The 16,530-nt window shown below is 45.1% G+C and overlaps 1 protein-coding gene across 1 annotated transcript; it reads left to right on the top strand.

The window, feature by feature from the left end:
• Positions 1–9,809: 9,809 nt before the first annotated feature.
• On the top strand, positions 9,810–13,395 carry LOC123424967 (GDSL esterase/lipase At1g28600-like). Its single transcript, XM_045108649.1, has 5 exons — positions 9,810–10,103; positions 10,219–10,425; positions 10,506–10,657; positions 12,633–12,906; positions 13,020–13,395. The coding sequence occupies exons 1-5, from the start codon at positions 9,845–9,847 to the stop codon at positions 13,247–13,249; spliced, it is 1,122 nt and encodes a 373-aa protein (XP_044964584.1). The 5' UTR covers positions 9,810–9,844; the 3' UTR covers positions 13,250–13,395.
• Positions 13,396–16,530: the final 3,135 nt, after the last annotated feature.

Here is a 16,530-nt window from a genome sequence, read left to right as displayed (position 1 = left end):
GGAGTTACCGGGAATGTAGCGGGAATGACGAATGGGTTTCGGGAGTTCACCGGGGGGGCAACCCACCCCGGGGAAGCCCATAGGCCTTGAGGGTGGCACACCAGCCCTTAGTGGGCTGGTGGGACAGCCCAAAAGGGCCCTATGCGCCTAGGAAAGAAAATCAAAGAGAAAAGAAAAAAAAGAGGAGGTGGGAAGGGAAGGAAGGACTCCCACCCACCAAACCAAGTCCAACTCGGTTTGGGGGGGGGGCTTCCCCCTTGGACTCGGCCGACCCCCTTGGGGCTCCTTGAGCCCCAAGGCAAGGTCCCCTTCGTCCCACCTATATATACGGAGGTTTTAGGGCTGATTTGAGACGACTTTTCCACGGTAGCCCGACCACATACCTCCACGGTTTTTCCTCTAGATCGCGTTTCTGCGGAGCTCGGGCGGAGCCCTGCTGAGACAAGGTCATCACCAACCTCCGGAGCGCCGTCACGCTGCCGGATAACTCTTCTACCTCTCCGTCTCTCTTGCTGGATCAAGAAGGCCGAGATCGTCGTCGAGCTGTACGTGTGCTGAACGCGGAGGTGCCGTCCGTTCGGTACTAGATCGTGGGACTGATCGCGGGATTGTTCGCGGGGCGGATCGAGGGACGTGAGGACGTTCCACTACATCAACCGCGTTCACTAACGCTTATGCTGTACGATCTACAAGGGTACGTAGTTCACTCATCCCTTCTCGTAGATGGACATCACCATGGTAGGTCTTCGTGCGCGTAGGAAAATTTTTGTTTCCCGTGCGACGTTCCCCAACACTAGCCCACTCCAGTGTTTATTATTTCAATGATATTCCACTCCTAGGTTCTAAATTTCATCAAGGTTTTATTAATTGGCTACATAATGAAGCAAGAAAATGCTACCCTTTTTCAAGAAAGACCAAAACTACAATGGAATTATTTAAATTTTTAAAATTGTTGTCAAAGAGAGAGAGAGAGAGAGATGACATGTGCAGTTTTAGTGTGAGTCGGAATATAAGTTGTTCCATGGATCTAAGAGCATCTCCACTCATGCCCCCAACAGGCCCCTTAGGACATTTTTTTACGCCGGCGTCGAAAAATCCCCGAGTCGCGCCCCCAAGATGCCGATTTCCGTCGGTTCAACCCACTTTTTGGCCCAGCGATCCCAAGCCGAACCCAATGCGTGGGCCACAACTGTCACGCGAAAAACATTTTTTCCACCTCCAGATTCGTCCCCCATGTGCACTATGCCTTTTGCTGCCGTATCTATCCCGGCGCCGCCCACCTGCCTACTGCCCCTAGAAACACCATCTCCCCACCGAGAATGAGATGGTTCGCCGCGGCATCGTACCCCCTGCATCTGGGCGAGCTTTTTCGGCGCTCCGGCCACGCAAGCAGGGATACGGGCGCTCCGCGCCTACCACGCCTGCCAAGTGTTCGGCGATTTGTTTCGGCGATTGACTGTGACGATGAGGAGGCGTTCGCGGCACTGCTGGAGGAGGAAGCCGATACCGACGCCCAGGACGAATAGCACCTCATGGTCCTCGCCGCTCTGGTCGGCTTGTTCGCGAGCAACGGAAAGCTACGGCGAGGTGGTTCGTTTGAAGGCTAAGGAGAGGCATCGACTGGAAGGGTATTGCTTGCTCTACACTGACTACTTCCGTGAAGCTCCATTGCATAGCGAGAAAGTATTTCGACGTCGTTATCGGATAAGCCGGAAGCTCTTCCACAGGTGCATCAACAACCGCAACACGAATTGTTGGAGCACCTATGGAGGCTCAAGAGCAATGTCTAGTTCATTGTGTGATGAATTATGAGTTTTTATTTGTTAATCTATTTTGATTTGTATTAATTTGTTAAACTATTTTGATTTGTATTGATTTATATGCTGAATATGTGATAAAAATTAAGCATTTGTTGAATTTGTGCCAAAGCACATGGAATATGGGCCGAAATTGGTCCAATTTTATGCCGAAAGTTTGTCAATTTGCGTCGGAAGTGGCCCAATTTATGTCGAAATTGGCGGCGGGCGACCTTGGAGGGCTAGTTGGGAATCCCTGCCCCTCCCCCCCCCCCCACCCCACACCGATCTTTTCACCGACGCATCCCTAGACGACGCTAATTCAAGTCCCTGGAGGGCGAACCACTGGAGATGCTCAAACGGGGGAGCTCCTATACGGCGCTGTAGGCGCCGGTTCGCGCTTCTGGCGCCTGCAGCGCCCCCGCTGGGCCGGCCCATGAAACATCTCGTGGTTCCCCGCTACAGGAACTGAAAAAATTTCATTGATTTTTTAAAACGTGCACTCAAAAACGTACATTAAAGTTTCATCGAATTAAAAAGCAATTAATCAGATTTTTTAAAAATTTAATGATTACACAAAAAAATTCACTGATTTTTAAAATATGTTCATGGATTTTCAAAAAGTTTACAAAATTCGAAAAAAGTCGTCGATTTTGGAAAAAAAATGTTCATCAGTTTTTCAAAAAATAGTTCATTGATTTTGAATAAAGTTCATGAATTTTAAAATATGTTCACCAATTCTCGAAAAAAGTTCGCCGATTTCAAAAAAATTCATCCATTTTTCAAAATAGTTTATTGATTTTAAAAAAAAGTTCACGAATTTTAAAATATGTTCACCAATTTTTAGAAAATTTCACCAATTTCAAAAAAGGTTCATCAATTAAAAAAAATAGTTCATTGATTTTAAAAAATGTTCAGGAATTTCAAAATATGTTCACTAATTTTCAAAAAAATCACCAATTTCAAAAAATTTAATCGATTTAGAAAAATATTAACGAATTTTAAATTATCTCCACGGATTTTCAAAAATGTTCACAAATTTCGAAAAAAAAGTTCATCGATTTGGGAAAAGGTTCACAAATTAAAAAAATATTCCATCGAATTTCCAAAAATAATAGATTTGAAAGAAAATTCACATATTTCCAAAAAGAAATCAACGAACTAGTATGAAAAGGAAAAAAGGAAAAAGACAAAGAAAAAAATATAAAAAGGGCAAAAGAAGAATAAAGGAGTAAAAGGTTCAATTCCATCATATCCCGTTGAGGCGGCGGAGTGGTTGCAACAGTGTAATTCGTGAGAGTGGTTGTCAGTTTGAATCATGCTAGCGCACTTTTATTTTTAACACTAAGATGGGCCGGGCCATGACCGAGCGCTGCAAGCGTCGGTTAAGAAAAATGCATTTTAACCGGCGCCTGCAGCGTCAAATAGGATTTGTCCTCTAACGGTGCAAGCCTTCCATCAACCAACGGGCTGCCTGGGCCATGTGTCAGTCCTTGTGCCGATGACAGCCCTCGTCATAGCTGCAGATTTGCCGCTGTTTTTTTTGGGTTGCCATCATCTCTATATATGCCGACGACCCCGTTAAGGCATACCTTTTGTCGTCTGCAACTCGCTCGATTGCGTAGTGGCATAGCAAATTATTCTAAAGAAGTGTATAATAAAGGAAAAATTCCAAAACAAACCCTGAACTCGTGGACCCTAGCTAAATCGAACCCTCAAGTCATAATCCCCAAAATTGGCACTCTCAACTTACTAATCCTGGTCTAATACGAACCATGAGAGTCTTTGAGTGGAAAAATCGCTGACCTGGCAGTAGTCAACCGGGATTGACCTGACTTGTGGGCCAGCGAGTGGTTTTTTCTTTACTAAACCGGTGCGCTATCGATTGGGGAATTTGGGCGCAGAGAAAGCTAGGTTTAGCGACGACAGGGCGACGGGGTGAAGTGCACGACGATGGCGGCGCGATGTCGTGGTCTTCTGGGGCTTCTTCCGGCCCCGGCTTCCGTCGCGCGAGTGGAAGGAGAGGCACATATTCGAGGTCTCCTGTCGCTTACAGGGAGAACCCAATGGCGTACGAGCCGCCGAAGGTGTGTCACTGTAGAGAGCCGCGGAAGGCACCGAGATGGATCTCATGGAGCCGTCAAAATCCCGGCAGGAGGTACTACTCCTGCGTAGATGCAATGGTGAGCCCCAATTTGAGTGTTCATTCTTCTGCTCATTTGTTTGGTTTTGTCTGAAATTGATTTCTGGTTCTTGCCTCATTTATGTTGAATAGCATGGTGGATGTGGCTATGTGGAATGGCATGATGATCCTTTGCCCAAGTATTATAGTGACCTGATTGGAGATTTGAGAGACGAGGTGTGGAGGCTGAAGGGTCAAATATCTGTGGCTCAAACTGAAGATGAGTGCTTGAATGTGCCTATGCCTAGAAATGAATCATCAATGGTTATGGCTCTTCAGCTTGAGTTAAAGGAGAGGAATGCAGAACTGGAAGCAATGAAGGGGAAATATATGACTGTGGTGATGGTTTTATTGTCTTTGTGGTAGGTGTAATTGTTGGGAAAATGCTAGTGTACTGAATTTCAGTTTGGCAGTCAAGCCATTATGTAGAACTGGCAAGTGAAGCCATTATGTATTGTAATTCCAAATGGAAATATACTGAATGTGGTGATGGATGTAATGTATGAATGTGTTATCTGGCAATCAAGCTTAATAATTCTATCATTTTGACTTCTATATGCTGCTGGGTTTGCAAACATTGGATATTATGTTGACACCTGACATTGTAAATAGACAACTGACATTGTAAATAGATAGCATCATAAGTAGATAGCATATGCAACATCAAATTCATGTTTGCAAAGGTTCCAAAAGCTAGTGCATTTTCATGTTTGCCAAGGTTACAAAAGTTGTTGCACTTTCAGGTTTGCAAACACTAGAAAGTAGGCAAGATTACACATTGCCACTAGCAGTAAAGTACTTAAAGCTTGGAATTGAAGATGCAGGGGCTCTCTTTCTCTTCTTTGTGAAGCCACCATCTGTCCCAGTAGATGGACCAGCTTGTGCACTTCTAGATGTATTTCTTGGAGGCTTAAATGTGGATGTTCTTGCTTGGGCAGCAACTGGAGGAGGAGCACTTGATCTTTCTTGGGGGGCAGGAGGTGCAGTTGATCTTGCTTGGGGGGCAGGTGGTGTACTTGATCTTGCTCCAGAATGTGCACTTGCACTTCCACTTGCTGTTGCAGGATGTGCACTTGCTCCAGGATGCTACAAGTCATGTTAAATTGCATGTTAAAATGTATGTTAAATTGCATAGACTGAATTAAAATCACTACAAATCTTGTTGAAATTACCTCTGACGCCTTGTTGTTTTTACCAATCTTCACAGGATGTGCATTCCTCTTCTTGACTCTGTTCTTGCAACTTCCCTTGTTGTGTCCAGGAGTATGGTAGAGTGAGAAAGTAATTATAGTGCCATGCTTGCTCATTTTGTTGGTAGGCTTAGGTTTCTCAGACTCTTCCCTCCTCCTATCATTCTTCTTTGGCCTGCCTAGCATTCTTTTATTGACAAAATCTGGAGCTTCAGGCCTAGGCTTGTCAGAAATTGGCCACATTTCTTCACCCTCTACTGGCTCTAAACAATGCTCATATATTTTGTTGAAGGTATCAAGAAAGTAACAAGGAGCAATAAAATCTTCCACTTTCTTTCTACACTTCTAGATAGCAGTGATTGCATGAGAGCATGGGAGACCAGATAACTGAAAGTAACCACATGAGCAAGTTGTACTGTCAAGGCTGACTGTGTACTGCCTTTTTCTTCCAGTTAGTAACTTCACTTCAAAGCCATCTTTGCCATTCCAGACCACCTCCATGAATTGTGTCCTTGTTATGCTGCTCTTCAACTTGTTAAATATGCTTGGACATATTTTCCCATTAAACCTTGCACCTTTCTCCCTTTGTTCCTGAATTCTAGCTAATATTTTCTTTCTTATCTTCTCTTGCATTGAGATTAAGGGATAAAACCTTGCATCAATAATGGCATGATTGAAAGATTCACACAAGTTGTTGTCAACAGATTCACAAAAGGAACCAACTGCAAAAAATGCTCTTGCCCAGTGTCCTCGCTCTGTGTTCATTATATCATGTGCACCCTCTGGTGTTTCTTGTGCTAGCTTAGCTTTGTAGTAGTTAAAATATTGTTTGTTAGATGCTTTGGCTACTGCCCAGAATTTTTTCTGCCATTCATGTGCCATATGCTTCTTCCTCCAATTGGCATAGATATGTCTAGCACATTGCCTATGCTCTGCTTTTGGCAGATAATCCCTCATGGCATTAATCAAACCCTTTTACTGATCAGAAATGAAGACCCAACCATCTCCATTATTGTTAATGTCAAGATCCTTGATAAGCAAGCCAACAAACCACTTCCAACTCTCATTTGTTTCCTGCTCAACAACTGCCCAAGCCACTAGATACATTTGGTTATTGGCATCTCTGGCAATGGCACACAACAACTCTCCCTTCACTGCTCCTTTGAAAAAACAGCCATCTAAACCTATTACTTTCTTGCAGCCAGCCTTGAATCCTAATTTCAAAGCATTGAAGCACACATAAAAGCTTTGGAAAACATTTTGCACCTTGTTGGTAGGGTCCAAGCACACTGCAACTGTGCTACCACGATTACTTCTAAGCAACTCTAGTTGGTAATCAAACACCCTTGTGTATTCATTTTTCATGCCTACCTTTAACTTGTCCATCACAATATTCTTTGCATGCTTGCACTTAGAAGTGGATACATCTGCAAACATGTCCTGAAGCATTGTTGCCTTCGTGCTCTCAATCTTCCACATTGGATTTGCTACAATAAAATGCTCATACCTCTCGGCAATTACTTTTCCAGTCACTAATCTGTTTTCTCTATTCTATGCACAGTGGTGCTCATCCTCAAATGTAATGATCTGGAACCTGCTGGTTCTTGAGGTTTTGGCAGCATATAGTAGCCAAGGGCAACCAGGCCATCCACACTTGGCCCTAACTCTATCTAACTCATACTTAACAAATTGAATGCTTCTTTTGGTGACAATGCCATATCTCTTTAGTGCCTTCACCAACTGGTTCTTGCTTCTGAACACCATTGTCAAGCTGAAGTGTGGAATCTCTGTGTCATTAATGTATCTAGGAAACTGGCTCTTCCTCCTCACCAATTCTCCATCAGAATCTTCATCATATGAGTAATCCTCATCACATGAATCATAGCACCAATCTTTCTCCTCTGCTTGTACTTGTTCCTCCATATTTGCAATGAGCTCAACTGGAATTGTAGCTGTGGAATCTCTCTGAATCCAACTCTTGGTGTCTCTCATCTTCTTCTTAAATTTTCTAGCATGCCTTCTTAGCACCACAACTTCTGAATTTTCCCCACTGTCATCACTGTGTGGCTCATATTCAGTGTCTGAATCAAACTCACTAACCGAATCTGCATCTGCTGCTTCACTTGAACAATTTCCTCTTGCAGCGGCTGGTGCTTGACTTGGATTAAACACGTGGGAAACTGGAAGCTGGGATCCTGCTACCACTTGCTCTGCTTCCACTTGCTTCCTTCTTCCATGAACTTGCTTAACTGGGCTGCAAATTAGTTGAGTGATGACACCACTATCATCAGGAACCATAACAAGGTCCACCTCATCATCTGGAATATCAGTTGGTTCTGCACTGATGACAATGTCAGGTTCATCATCATCATCAATTAACTGCATTATCTCATCCTTTTAAAAATCACTACCACTGGAGCTATGCTCACTGTCCTGCTCTCCATGGTACTCAACATATATGTCAGCTACTCCTCCCACATCAGTGTACTCTCCCATCTGGACACATTTACTATCATCCTTCAGAAACATCAAGCCCTCTGCCATTGATTTCGAATTCCCAGGTACCAGAAAATAAAATTTCATTGATTCCTTCAACTGAATGTGATCTTTCAGAAACCCTTTCACCTCCTACAGGGACAACTTATCCCTCTCAATCTCCGACATCTCATCATCCCCCCCAACATATTGCAGATTTGGACTGATTCTGATGAACTCGCCACCAAAATGGAATCTCACGTTCAGTATCTCTGTAGGATCCATGATGAAACTGAAAGAAACATAACTATATCACTTGCCCGCACTACCACGAACAATTCGAATGCAAAAAACTAACCCTACTCACATAAAAATCGTGACTTTCCCTCTACAAAATACTGCAAAAACCCTAACTGTAATGTTGTGCGCAAAAGGTCCAAAAAACGGTGCCCAGAGGAGGAGGACGTTGCGCACATACCTTAGCCCGTCGCTCGCCGTCACGCGCCGGCTAGATCGTCGTCGCTGCCATCGATCACCCGCCTGCCACCATTAACACCGCGGGAGCAGAGAGGAAAACAGGGGAACGACTCCTCGGCTGCTTCGTTGGTGGATGGGCTTTCGCAGTGGGCCGGGCCATCTTTCATCGCCATCTCCCTCAGTGCCTCTGTTTCCACCATAAAAAAGAGCAACCCCGGCTACCTCTAGCCACGTCAGCAATCACTGTTTGGGAAGGACTCTCAGGGTTCGTATTAGACCGTGATTAGTTAGTTGAGAGTGCCAATTTCGGGGATTATGACTTGAGGGTTCGATTTAGCTAGGGTCCACGAGTTCAGGCTTTGTTTTGGACTTTTTCCTATAATAAATGATCACGTTTTATCGTTCAAGAGCACACCAACACAATTCCCCTTTGCATCAAAGTCAGACTGCTTTCTTTCTTCACAAAGTTAACTCCCGAAATAGTACACTTTCTAGTTGTAAATTTCCATGATACTTCACATTCTAGTCCTAATTCTCAATTGTCACTGGTTACATCGAAATGCAAAAAGCTACTCCCTCTGTTCACAAATATAAGATGTTTAGGCTATTTCAGGACTACATACAAACTGAAATGAGTAAATAAACATACTTAAATGGGACGCGGCGTTTTGGCTCCCGGGCTCAGATGAGCCGGGCGTGAACAGTACGTCGGTCTCGGGTATAAATATGTTCAAAAAAATTCAAATTATTTTATGATGCAAGATGCTTCTATATGTGAACTCCCTGCAAAATTTTGTAAAGTTTGGACATTCGAGGAACTTACAGTAAAAAAGACAAATTTCGAATGTGCGAGAAACTTTTGAAAATCACACTGTCCATGCCTGATTTTGACTTTTCTGCCGAGAGCTCCTCGAATGTCCAAACTTTATAAAATTTTGCAGGGAGTTCACACATAGGAGCATCTTGCACCACAAAAAAAAATTGAATTTTTTTAAACATTTTTTGTAGTCCAAACAGTCGTACTGTTCACCGGGCTCAGATGAGCCCGGGCTCAGAGATGGATTACCGACTTAAATGTGTCTATATACATCTAATTCAGAAAAAATTAGAACATCTTATATTTGTGAACAAGGGAGTACCTTTTTCCAAGAAGGTCCAAACAACAATGAAATCATTTAAACTGTTACATTTGTTCTGGTCGAAGAGAGAATCTGCCTCCATAGTTACGAAAAATGCTACATCTACGGCCTCATTACAGAGATTTTACGGACCGTTCAACCAACTAAACTTGCCCCCCCCCCCCCCTGATTTTCGGGGGGTGGGACACTCCCCCCCCCCCCCCCCCCCCCGATTTTCGGGGGGTGGGACACTCCCTCCCCCTTTGATCCAATCACAAATTGCCACCTCAAATTTATCCCGTAATAGGCCTGTAAGAGTTCGTAAACGTAGCATTGCTCCCATAGTTACTATTCAAGTCTCACAATCTACAACTCATATTTTCTTAAATAAATAGGTGCCAAGTTGATGAGTCAGTTAGTAAGAAGATATACATTTGGTTGACTGGAAAATCATCCTAGCTAACATATGTGCATTTTAATTAACCTTCGATTTGCCTTGGTTACCACGGTAAGCTTGCTTATATATAGCATTTGGAGACCAAGCACGGAAGCCCCAACTTACAAGCAACAAGCAAAGCTTTGCCACAGCAGCGGAAGCAACCAGGTATGAGGCCACCTCATGCAGCGCTCCTCTTGCTCTTCATCCTGGCGTGCCTCCGCGGTGCCTACTCCGGTGGCGGACGGAGCCGCTTCACCTCCATAATAAGCTTCGGCGACTCCTACGCCGACACGGGTAACTTGGTCAAGTGGGCTGATCCCGTCTTTCCCGGTCCTCTGCCACTCGAGAACCTCCCCTACGGCCAGACCTTCTTCGGCTACCCCACCGGACGTGCCACCGACGGCCGCCTTGTGCTCGACTTCATCGGTAACCACAAATGCACCGCCAAATTTAGTCAACTACTGTCTACAAGTCAATCTCTGCTGATCCTGACACATAGAGAGAGAGAGAGCTTAGTTATAAACGTTGCTTCATTTTTCAGCCGAGGCTTTGGGTCTGCCTTTCGTGCCGCCGTACCTCGCCAAGGGGAGCAACTTCTCCGCCGGAGTAAACTTCGCCGTGGCCGGAGCGCCGGCTCTGAACCTGACATACCTGCAGGGGCAGAATTTCACAGTGAACCCTCCGATCAACAGCTCCCTCCACGATCAGCTCGAGTGGTTCCAGAAACTGAAGCCTTCGCTCTGCAAGGGTAGGTGGCTAAACATCAGTCCTCAACTCAATCACATGCTTTTTTTAAAGTACCGTAACCTATGTCGACGCTGTGTGCAGGACAAGGTACTGATTGCTTCGGGAGCTCCCTGTTTGTCATGGGAGAGTTTGGATCAAATGACTACAGGAACATCCTCATGTCCAACAAGACCGTTGAACAAGCCTTAGTTTATGTTCCTCAAATTGTTGACAGCATCTCCAGAGGCGTAGAGGTACTATACTGTGAAAAGATGGATGAAAAGTCCACTCTTCCTTTAATTCTCACAACTTACTACTCCCTCGACATGTTTTTCTTTTGACTTTAAATTTCTGCAACGCAAGACTTGATTATCTTTATATGCTGGTTCCGTCACGACGTGATCATGACCAATCATTTGGAAATTTTGTTCTTGATTGTGTGGCTAGAATCAATGGAGTTTCGAACTGTATAAATTAGAGACAGAAAAGAGTCCAGTATATCTTATAACGATTTTCCAACAATTAATTTTAGAATTAATAAATGTTGAAAATCCATTAAAATGAGTCAAACGAGATTAGTAAAATATGCATTTTTGGTGCTATAATAATGTAATTTGTCAAATTGTGATTCATATTTTATTTATTATTAAAAGAAGGTAAAATTTCACATCATTCATTAATTAAGAAGAATAGACTTGCCCGATTAATTAGTGGGAAACCCAGCGAAACCATCATAATAAAGAGCCCGGCATACGAACTACTCCCGAACAGTGAATTCACAAGACCATTCAGACCGACCAAGGAACACACCTAACACAACGCTACTACAATCCTCTAACATTTGAGTCTCAATATCGCAATGTACACTAGTAGAAAACAGAGCTTCGGTTCTGATCAAACCAGAGCATTAGTTTCGGTCTTGTTATGAACCGGGACTAATATGAGCATCAGTCCCGATTCGAGCGCTTAGGACGCCGGCCGGGCCTCGGCATGCATCAATCCCGGTTTGACTGGGAACTTTAGTCCCGGTTTCAGACATCAACCGGGACTATAAGGTCTCGCTCCTCGCGCAACCCCTTTACCAGAGGAGTGTTTGTGTGGGAGCAGGGCTCTTTAGTCCCGGTTGGTGTCTGGAACCGGAATTAAAGGTCTCGTTCAAACCGGGACTGATGCATGCCAAGGCCCGGCCGGCGTCCTAACCGTTCGAACCGAAAGTGGGGTTTACATTAGTCCCGGTTCATAACAACACTGGGACTAATGCTCAGATCTGATTAGAACCAAAGCCCTGTTTTTGTACTAGTGACTCCCCTCGACATGACCTGTGATTCATATTGTGATCGTGCTGGGAAGGTGCCTTCTATTATTAACATGGTAATGACAGGTATATGGATTCACGCGTTTGAACACAACTTATTTTTCTTGTCCAAGACTTTTATTTATTGCCTTTGATATATGCCACAATTACTCATGTGTGTCATGCCATCTTGTAGTTGTGATACTTCTCTATTATAGTGAAATTATGCATTTCCCCGTCCGTAGATTTTCCACCTAAAATATGTCTCTCATTTCCAGTGTACTCTCGTTTTATCTAACACAAATCATCTTTTTTTTTCTTCGATAAAGGGCATTTTATTACTTAAAAGATTTAAACAGTACATCCGGCCTCTGCATAACTAAGATACACACAACCACATGCAAATACAAGTTCCAACCTCAACTCTCATCCCGCTAACTTTCTTTGGGCGGGAGCTGGTAGCCACCAACATCGTTACAACAGAGTTGAAGCCATGATGGCCAAGAACAATCGGTCACCCACCGTCTCTCTTTAGATATTTATTTTATCGCATGGCAATGCACAAGTATTTAGCTAGTTATAGTAATAATTTAACTGTCCATTTTAAGATGCATTGTCTAATGTGTCCAAACTGATACGAGGATAAATTTTCAATATCAGAATTAAATACAAAAGTATACTAATCAAAACCCAACAAGATTGCAAAATCAAATTGCAATATGAAAAATTGAGACTAAAAATAATGTGAACTATTAATGAGAGGACTACCAGCTTAGAGTGATGAAAAGCGGACTGCCATCTTACAAGCTACTATATGGGTACGGTAATGTACAAAGAATGTGTGATAGGCGTGTTTCGTTTGGTAACACTTGTATTCTTATATGTTGGTGTACATATGACTCAAGGTAAACTGAGGAATTGACAAACCCATGCAGAGACTGATCCAGCAAGGCGCCAAATACATCGTTGTGGCAGACGTCTTCCCGACGGGCTGCATACCACCAATTCTCACAATGCTGGCTAGCCCAAACAAGATGGAGTACGATCGGCATGGATGCCTCAAGAGTGGGAACAGGTTGGGGCGCTCCCAGAACACTCTTCTCCGCCACCGGATCAAGGTGCTCCGGCGCAAGTACCCGCATACGACGATCATCGCCGCCGAGTACTACCGACCCATCCTAGCTTTTCTAGATATGCCGGGGCATTTTGGTGAGTTGGTGCTCCTTTATGATTAGTTTGGCTAGGTGTTTTCGAGTTCAGAATTAATGTAGTGCCACAAGAAAAGATGTGAACTTATCATCTCCACATGGCAACTCTCGCAGGACTGAATAGCAGCACAACCCTCCTCACCTGTTGTGGTGCAGGAGGCCCTCCTTATAACTACGACTTCAATGCAGGGTGCGGCCTGCCGGGTGTGAAGGCGTGCGCAGATCCATCTCACGCACTTCAGTGGGATGGTTTCCACCTGACGGAGTCCGCCTACAGGGTCATCGCCGATGGGTGGCTCCATGGCCCCTACGCGGATCCATCGATAATGCACGTACGCTCATAGTTTGTTTCCTACCGGCCTAAGGCGTCGTGTGCACTATTGTTGAAAATTCAGATCCACGTGCATGCACAAATTTATGGCCCTAAATGTATCTCGCTTGAAGCACACAACTAAACTAGCAAAGCAACTCGTTCATTTGCGGGATCAAATTTCATACGTATTGTTCTACATGTTATTTTCTAGCCTAGTGCTCTGCGTCGGCGCGCCGGCCGAATCGTTTGGCCGGCCCACTACAAGAAATATGTTCATACATGACGTTCTTTAAGATTTCGTTGATGAATTCGTCACAAATCTATGACGATTTCATCCGAGATTGCCGTAATCCGTTTGAAGGGATCAAATCTACATATAAATTACGATGATGTGAGTTAAAAACGTCATAACCGCATAAAATGAGATCGTCATAACATTTACGATGATTATAAAAATGTCATAACTTTTCGAACCAATCAGAACTATTCTCACGGATCGATGACATGACGGCCATCCATCCATCCATCTATCTCACCATCTCACATCCATCCATTCATGTATCTAAAAAAAAACCACCTGCAGACCGAACCCTAGCTCAGACCCCTCCCTCCTCCCCATCTCCTCGCCGCCAGCCCGCCACCACCACCTCCCCGTCCCCGCCCCCTCCCGATACATTCCTCCCTCCTCCCCATCTCCGACGACGCCGCCCAGGCCAAGGGTCCCAACACCGCCGTCACCCCACCTGGTGCTCCGCTGGTCGCCGCTCCCTGAACCTGAGGAGCTACACGCCCTCCCGTCGGTGGTGTAGATGTCGGCCTCGGCGGCGGACGGAGGGGGTGATGGGGACGAGGAGCTGACGGCGCGGGAGAGGCGGGAGAGGCGGTGGGAGGCGAGGGAGCTCAAGTCGCGGGACTGGAAGGATTTTCTTTCCTTTTTCGCGATATGGTTCTTCCGAGGCTTGATGGAAGATTTCGATGGGTGTGTGCGTGTGTGTGTGTGCACGGGGAGGGGGCGACGGCGTGGATGACGGTGTCGGCGTTTGGTGACTGGGATATGAAGAACGGCGCCATGCCAGACTACTCCATTGACTGTTGGAAATATGCCCTAGAGGCAATAATAAATTAGTTATTATTATATTTCTTTGTTCATGATAATCGTTTATTATCCATGCTATAATTGTATTGACTGGAAACACAATACTTGTGTGGATACATAGACAAAACACTGTCTCTAGTAAGCCTCTAGTTGACTAGCTCGTTGATCAAAGATGGTCAAGGTTTCCTGACCATAGGCAAGTGTTGTTACTTGATAACGGGATCACATTATTAGGAGAATCATGTGATGGACTAGACCCAAACTAATGAACGTAGCATGTTGATCGTGTCATTTTGTTGCTACTGTTTTTCTGCGTGTCAAGTATTTATTCCTATGACCATGAGATCATATAACTCACTGGCACCGGAGGAATACCTTGTGTGTATGAAACGTCACAACGTAACTGGGTGACTATAAAGATGCTCTAGAGGTATCTCCGAAGGTGTCCGTTGAGTTAGTATGGATCAAGACTGGGATTTGTCACTCCGTGTGACGGAGAGGTATCTTGGGGCCCACTCGGTAATACAACATCACACACAAGCCTTGCAAACAATATGACTTAGTGTAAGTCACGGGATCTTGTATTACAGAACGAGTAAAGAGACTTGCCGGTAAACGAGATTGAAATAGGTATGCGGATACTGACGATCGAATCTCGGGCAAGTAACATACCGAAGGACAGAGGGAATGACATACGGGATTACATGAATCCTTGGCACTGAGGTTCAAACGATAAGATCTTCGTAGAATATGTAGGATCCAATATGGGCATCCAGGTCCCGCTATTTGATATTGACCCAGGAGTCCCTCGGGTCATGTCTACATAGTTCTCGAACCCGCAGGTTCTGCACACTTAAGGTTCGGCGTTGTTTTATGCGTATTTGAGTTATATGGTTGGTTATCGAATGTTGTTCGGAGTCCCGGATGAGATCACAGACGTCATGAGGGTTTCCGAAATGCTTGGAGATGAAGATTGATATATATGATGACATCATTTGATTACCGGAAAGTTTTCGGCATTACCGGGAATGTACGGGAGTGACGAATGGGTTCTGGATGTTCACCGGGGGGGCCAGCCCACCCGAGGGAAGCCCATAGGCCTTAGGGGTGCCGCACCAGCCCTTAGTGTGCTGGTGGGACAGCCCAAGAGGCCCTATGCGCAGGAGATAGGAAAAATCAAAGAAAAAGAAAAAAAGGAAAGTGGGAAAGTGGAGAAGGACTCCACCTTCCAATCCTAGTTGGACTAGGATTGGAAGGGGAGGACTCTCCCCCTTGCTTCGGCCGAACCCCTTGGGGCTCCTTGAGCCTCAAGGCAAGGCCCCTCCCCTCCCTCCTATATATACTGACGTATTAGGGCTGATTTGAGACAACTTTGCCACAACAACCCGACCACATACCTCCACGGTTTTTCCTCTAGATCGTATTTCTGCGGAGCTCGAGCGGAGCCCTGCTGAGATAGATCATCACCAACCTCCGGGGCACCGTCACGCTGCCGGAGAACTCATCTACCTCTCCGTCTCTCTTGCTGGATCAAGAAGGCCGAGATCATCGTCGAGCTGTACGTGTGCTGAACGCGGAGGTGACGTCCGTTCGACACTAGATCGGAGCGGATCGTGGGACGGATAGCGGGACAGTTCGTGGGACGGTTCGCAGGGCGGATCGAGGGATGTGAGGACGTTCCACTACATCAACCGCGTTTCTTAACGCTTCCTATTGTGCGATCTACAAGGGTACGTAGATCGGAAATCCCCTCTCGTAGATGGACATCACCATGATAGGTCTTCGTGCGCGTAGGAAATTTTTTGTTTCCCATGCGACGTTCCCCAACAGTGTCATCATGAGCTAGGTTCATGCGTAGATGTTATCTCGAGTAGAACACAAAAGTTTTTGTGGGCGGTGATGTGCGATTTTCTGCCCTCCTTAGTCTTTTCTTGATTCTGAGGTATTGTTGGATCAAAGCGGCTCGGACCGAGATTACTCCTACGCTTACGAGAGAGTGGTTTCATCGCTACGAGCAACCCCGTTGCTCAAATATGACTGGCGAGTGTCGGTTTCTCCAACTTTAGTTGAATCGTATTTGACCAAGGAGGTCCTTGGAGAGACGTTAAATAGAAATTCATACATCTCCGTTGTGGTGTTTGCGTAAGTAAGATGTGATCCTACTAGATACCCAAGGCAACCACGTAAAATATGCAACAACAATTAGAGGACGTCTA

The sequence above is a fragment of the Hordeum vulgare genome, chromosome 2H (assembly GCF_904849725.1).
Source record: "Hordeum vulgare subsp. vulgare chromosome 2H, MorexV3_pseudomolecules_assembly, whole genome shotgun sequence".
NCBI classification, from domain to species: Eukaryota; Viridiplantae; Streptophyta; class Magnoliopsida; order Poales; family Poaceae; genus Hordeum; species Hordeum vulgare.
Note: the sequence above shows the minus strand (reverse complement) of the source record. Positions and strands in the feature narration are given on the sequence as shown.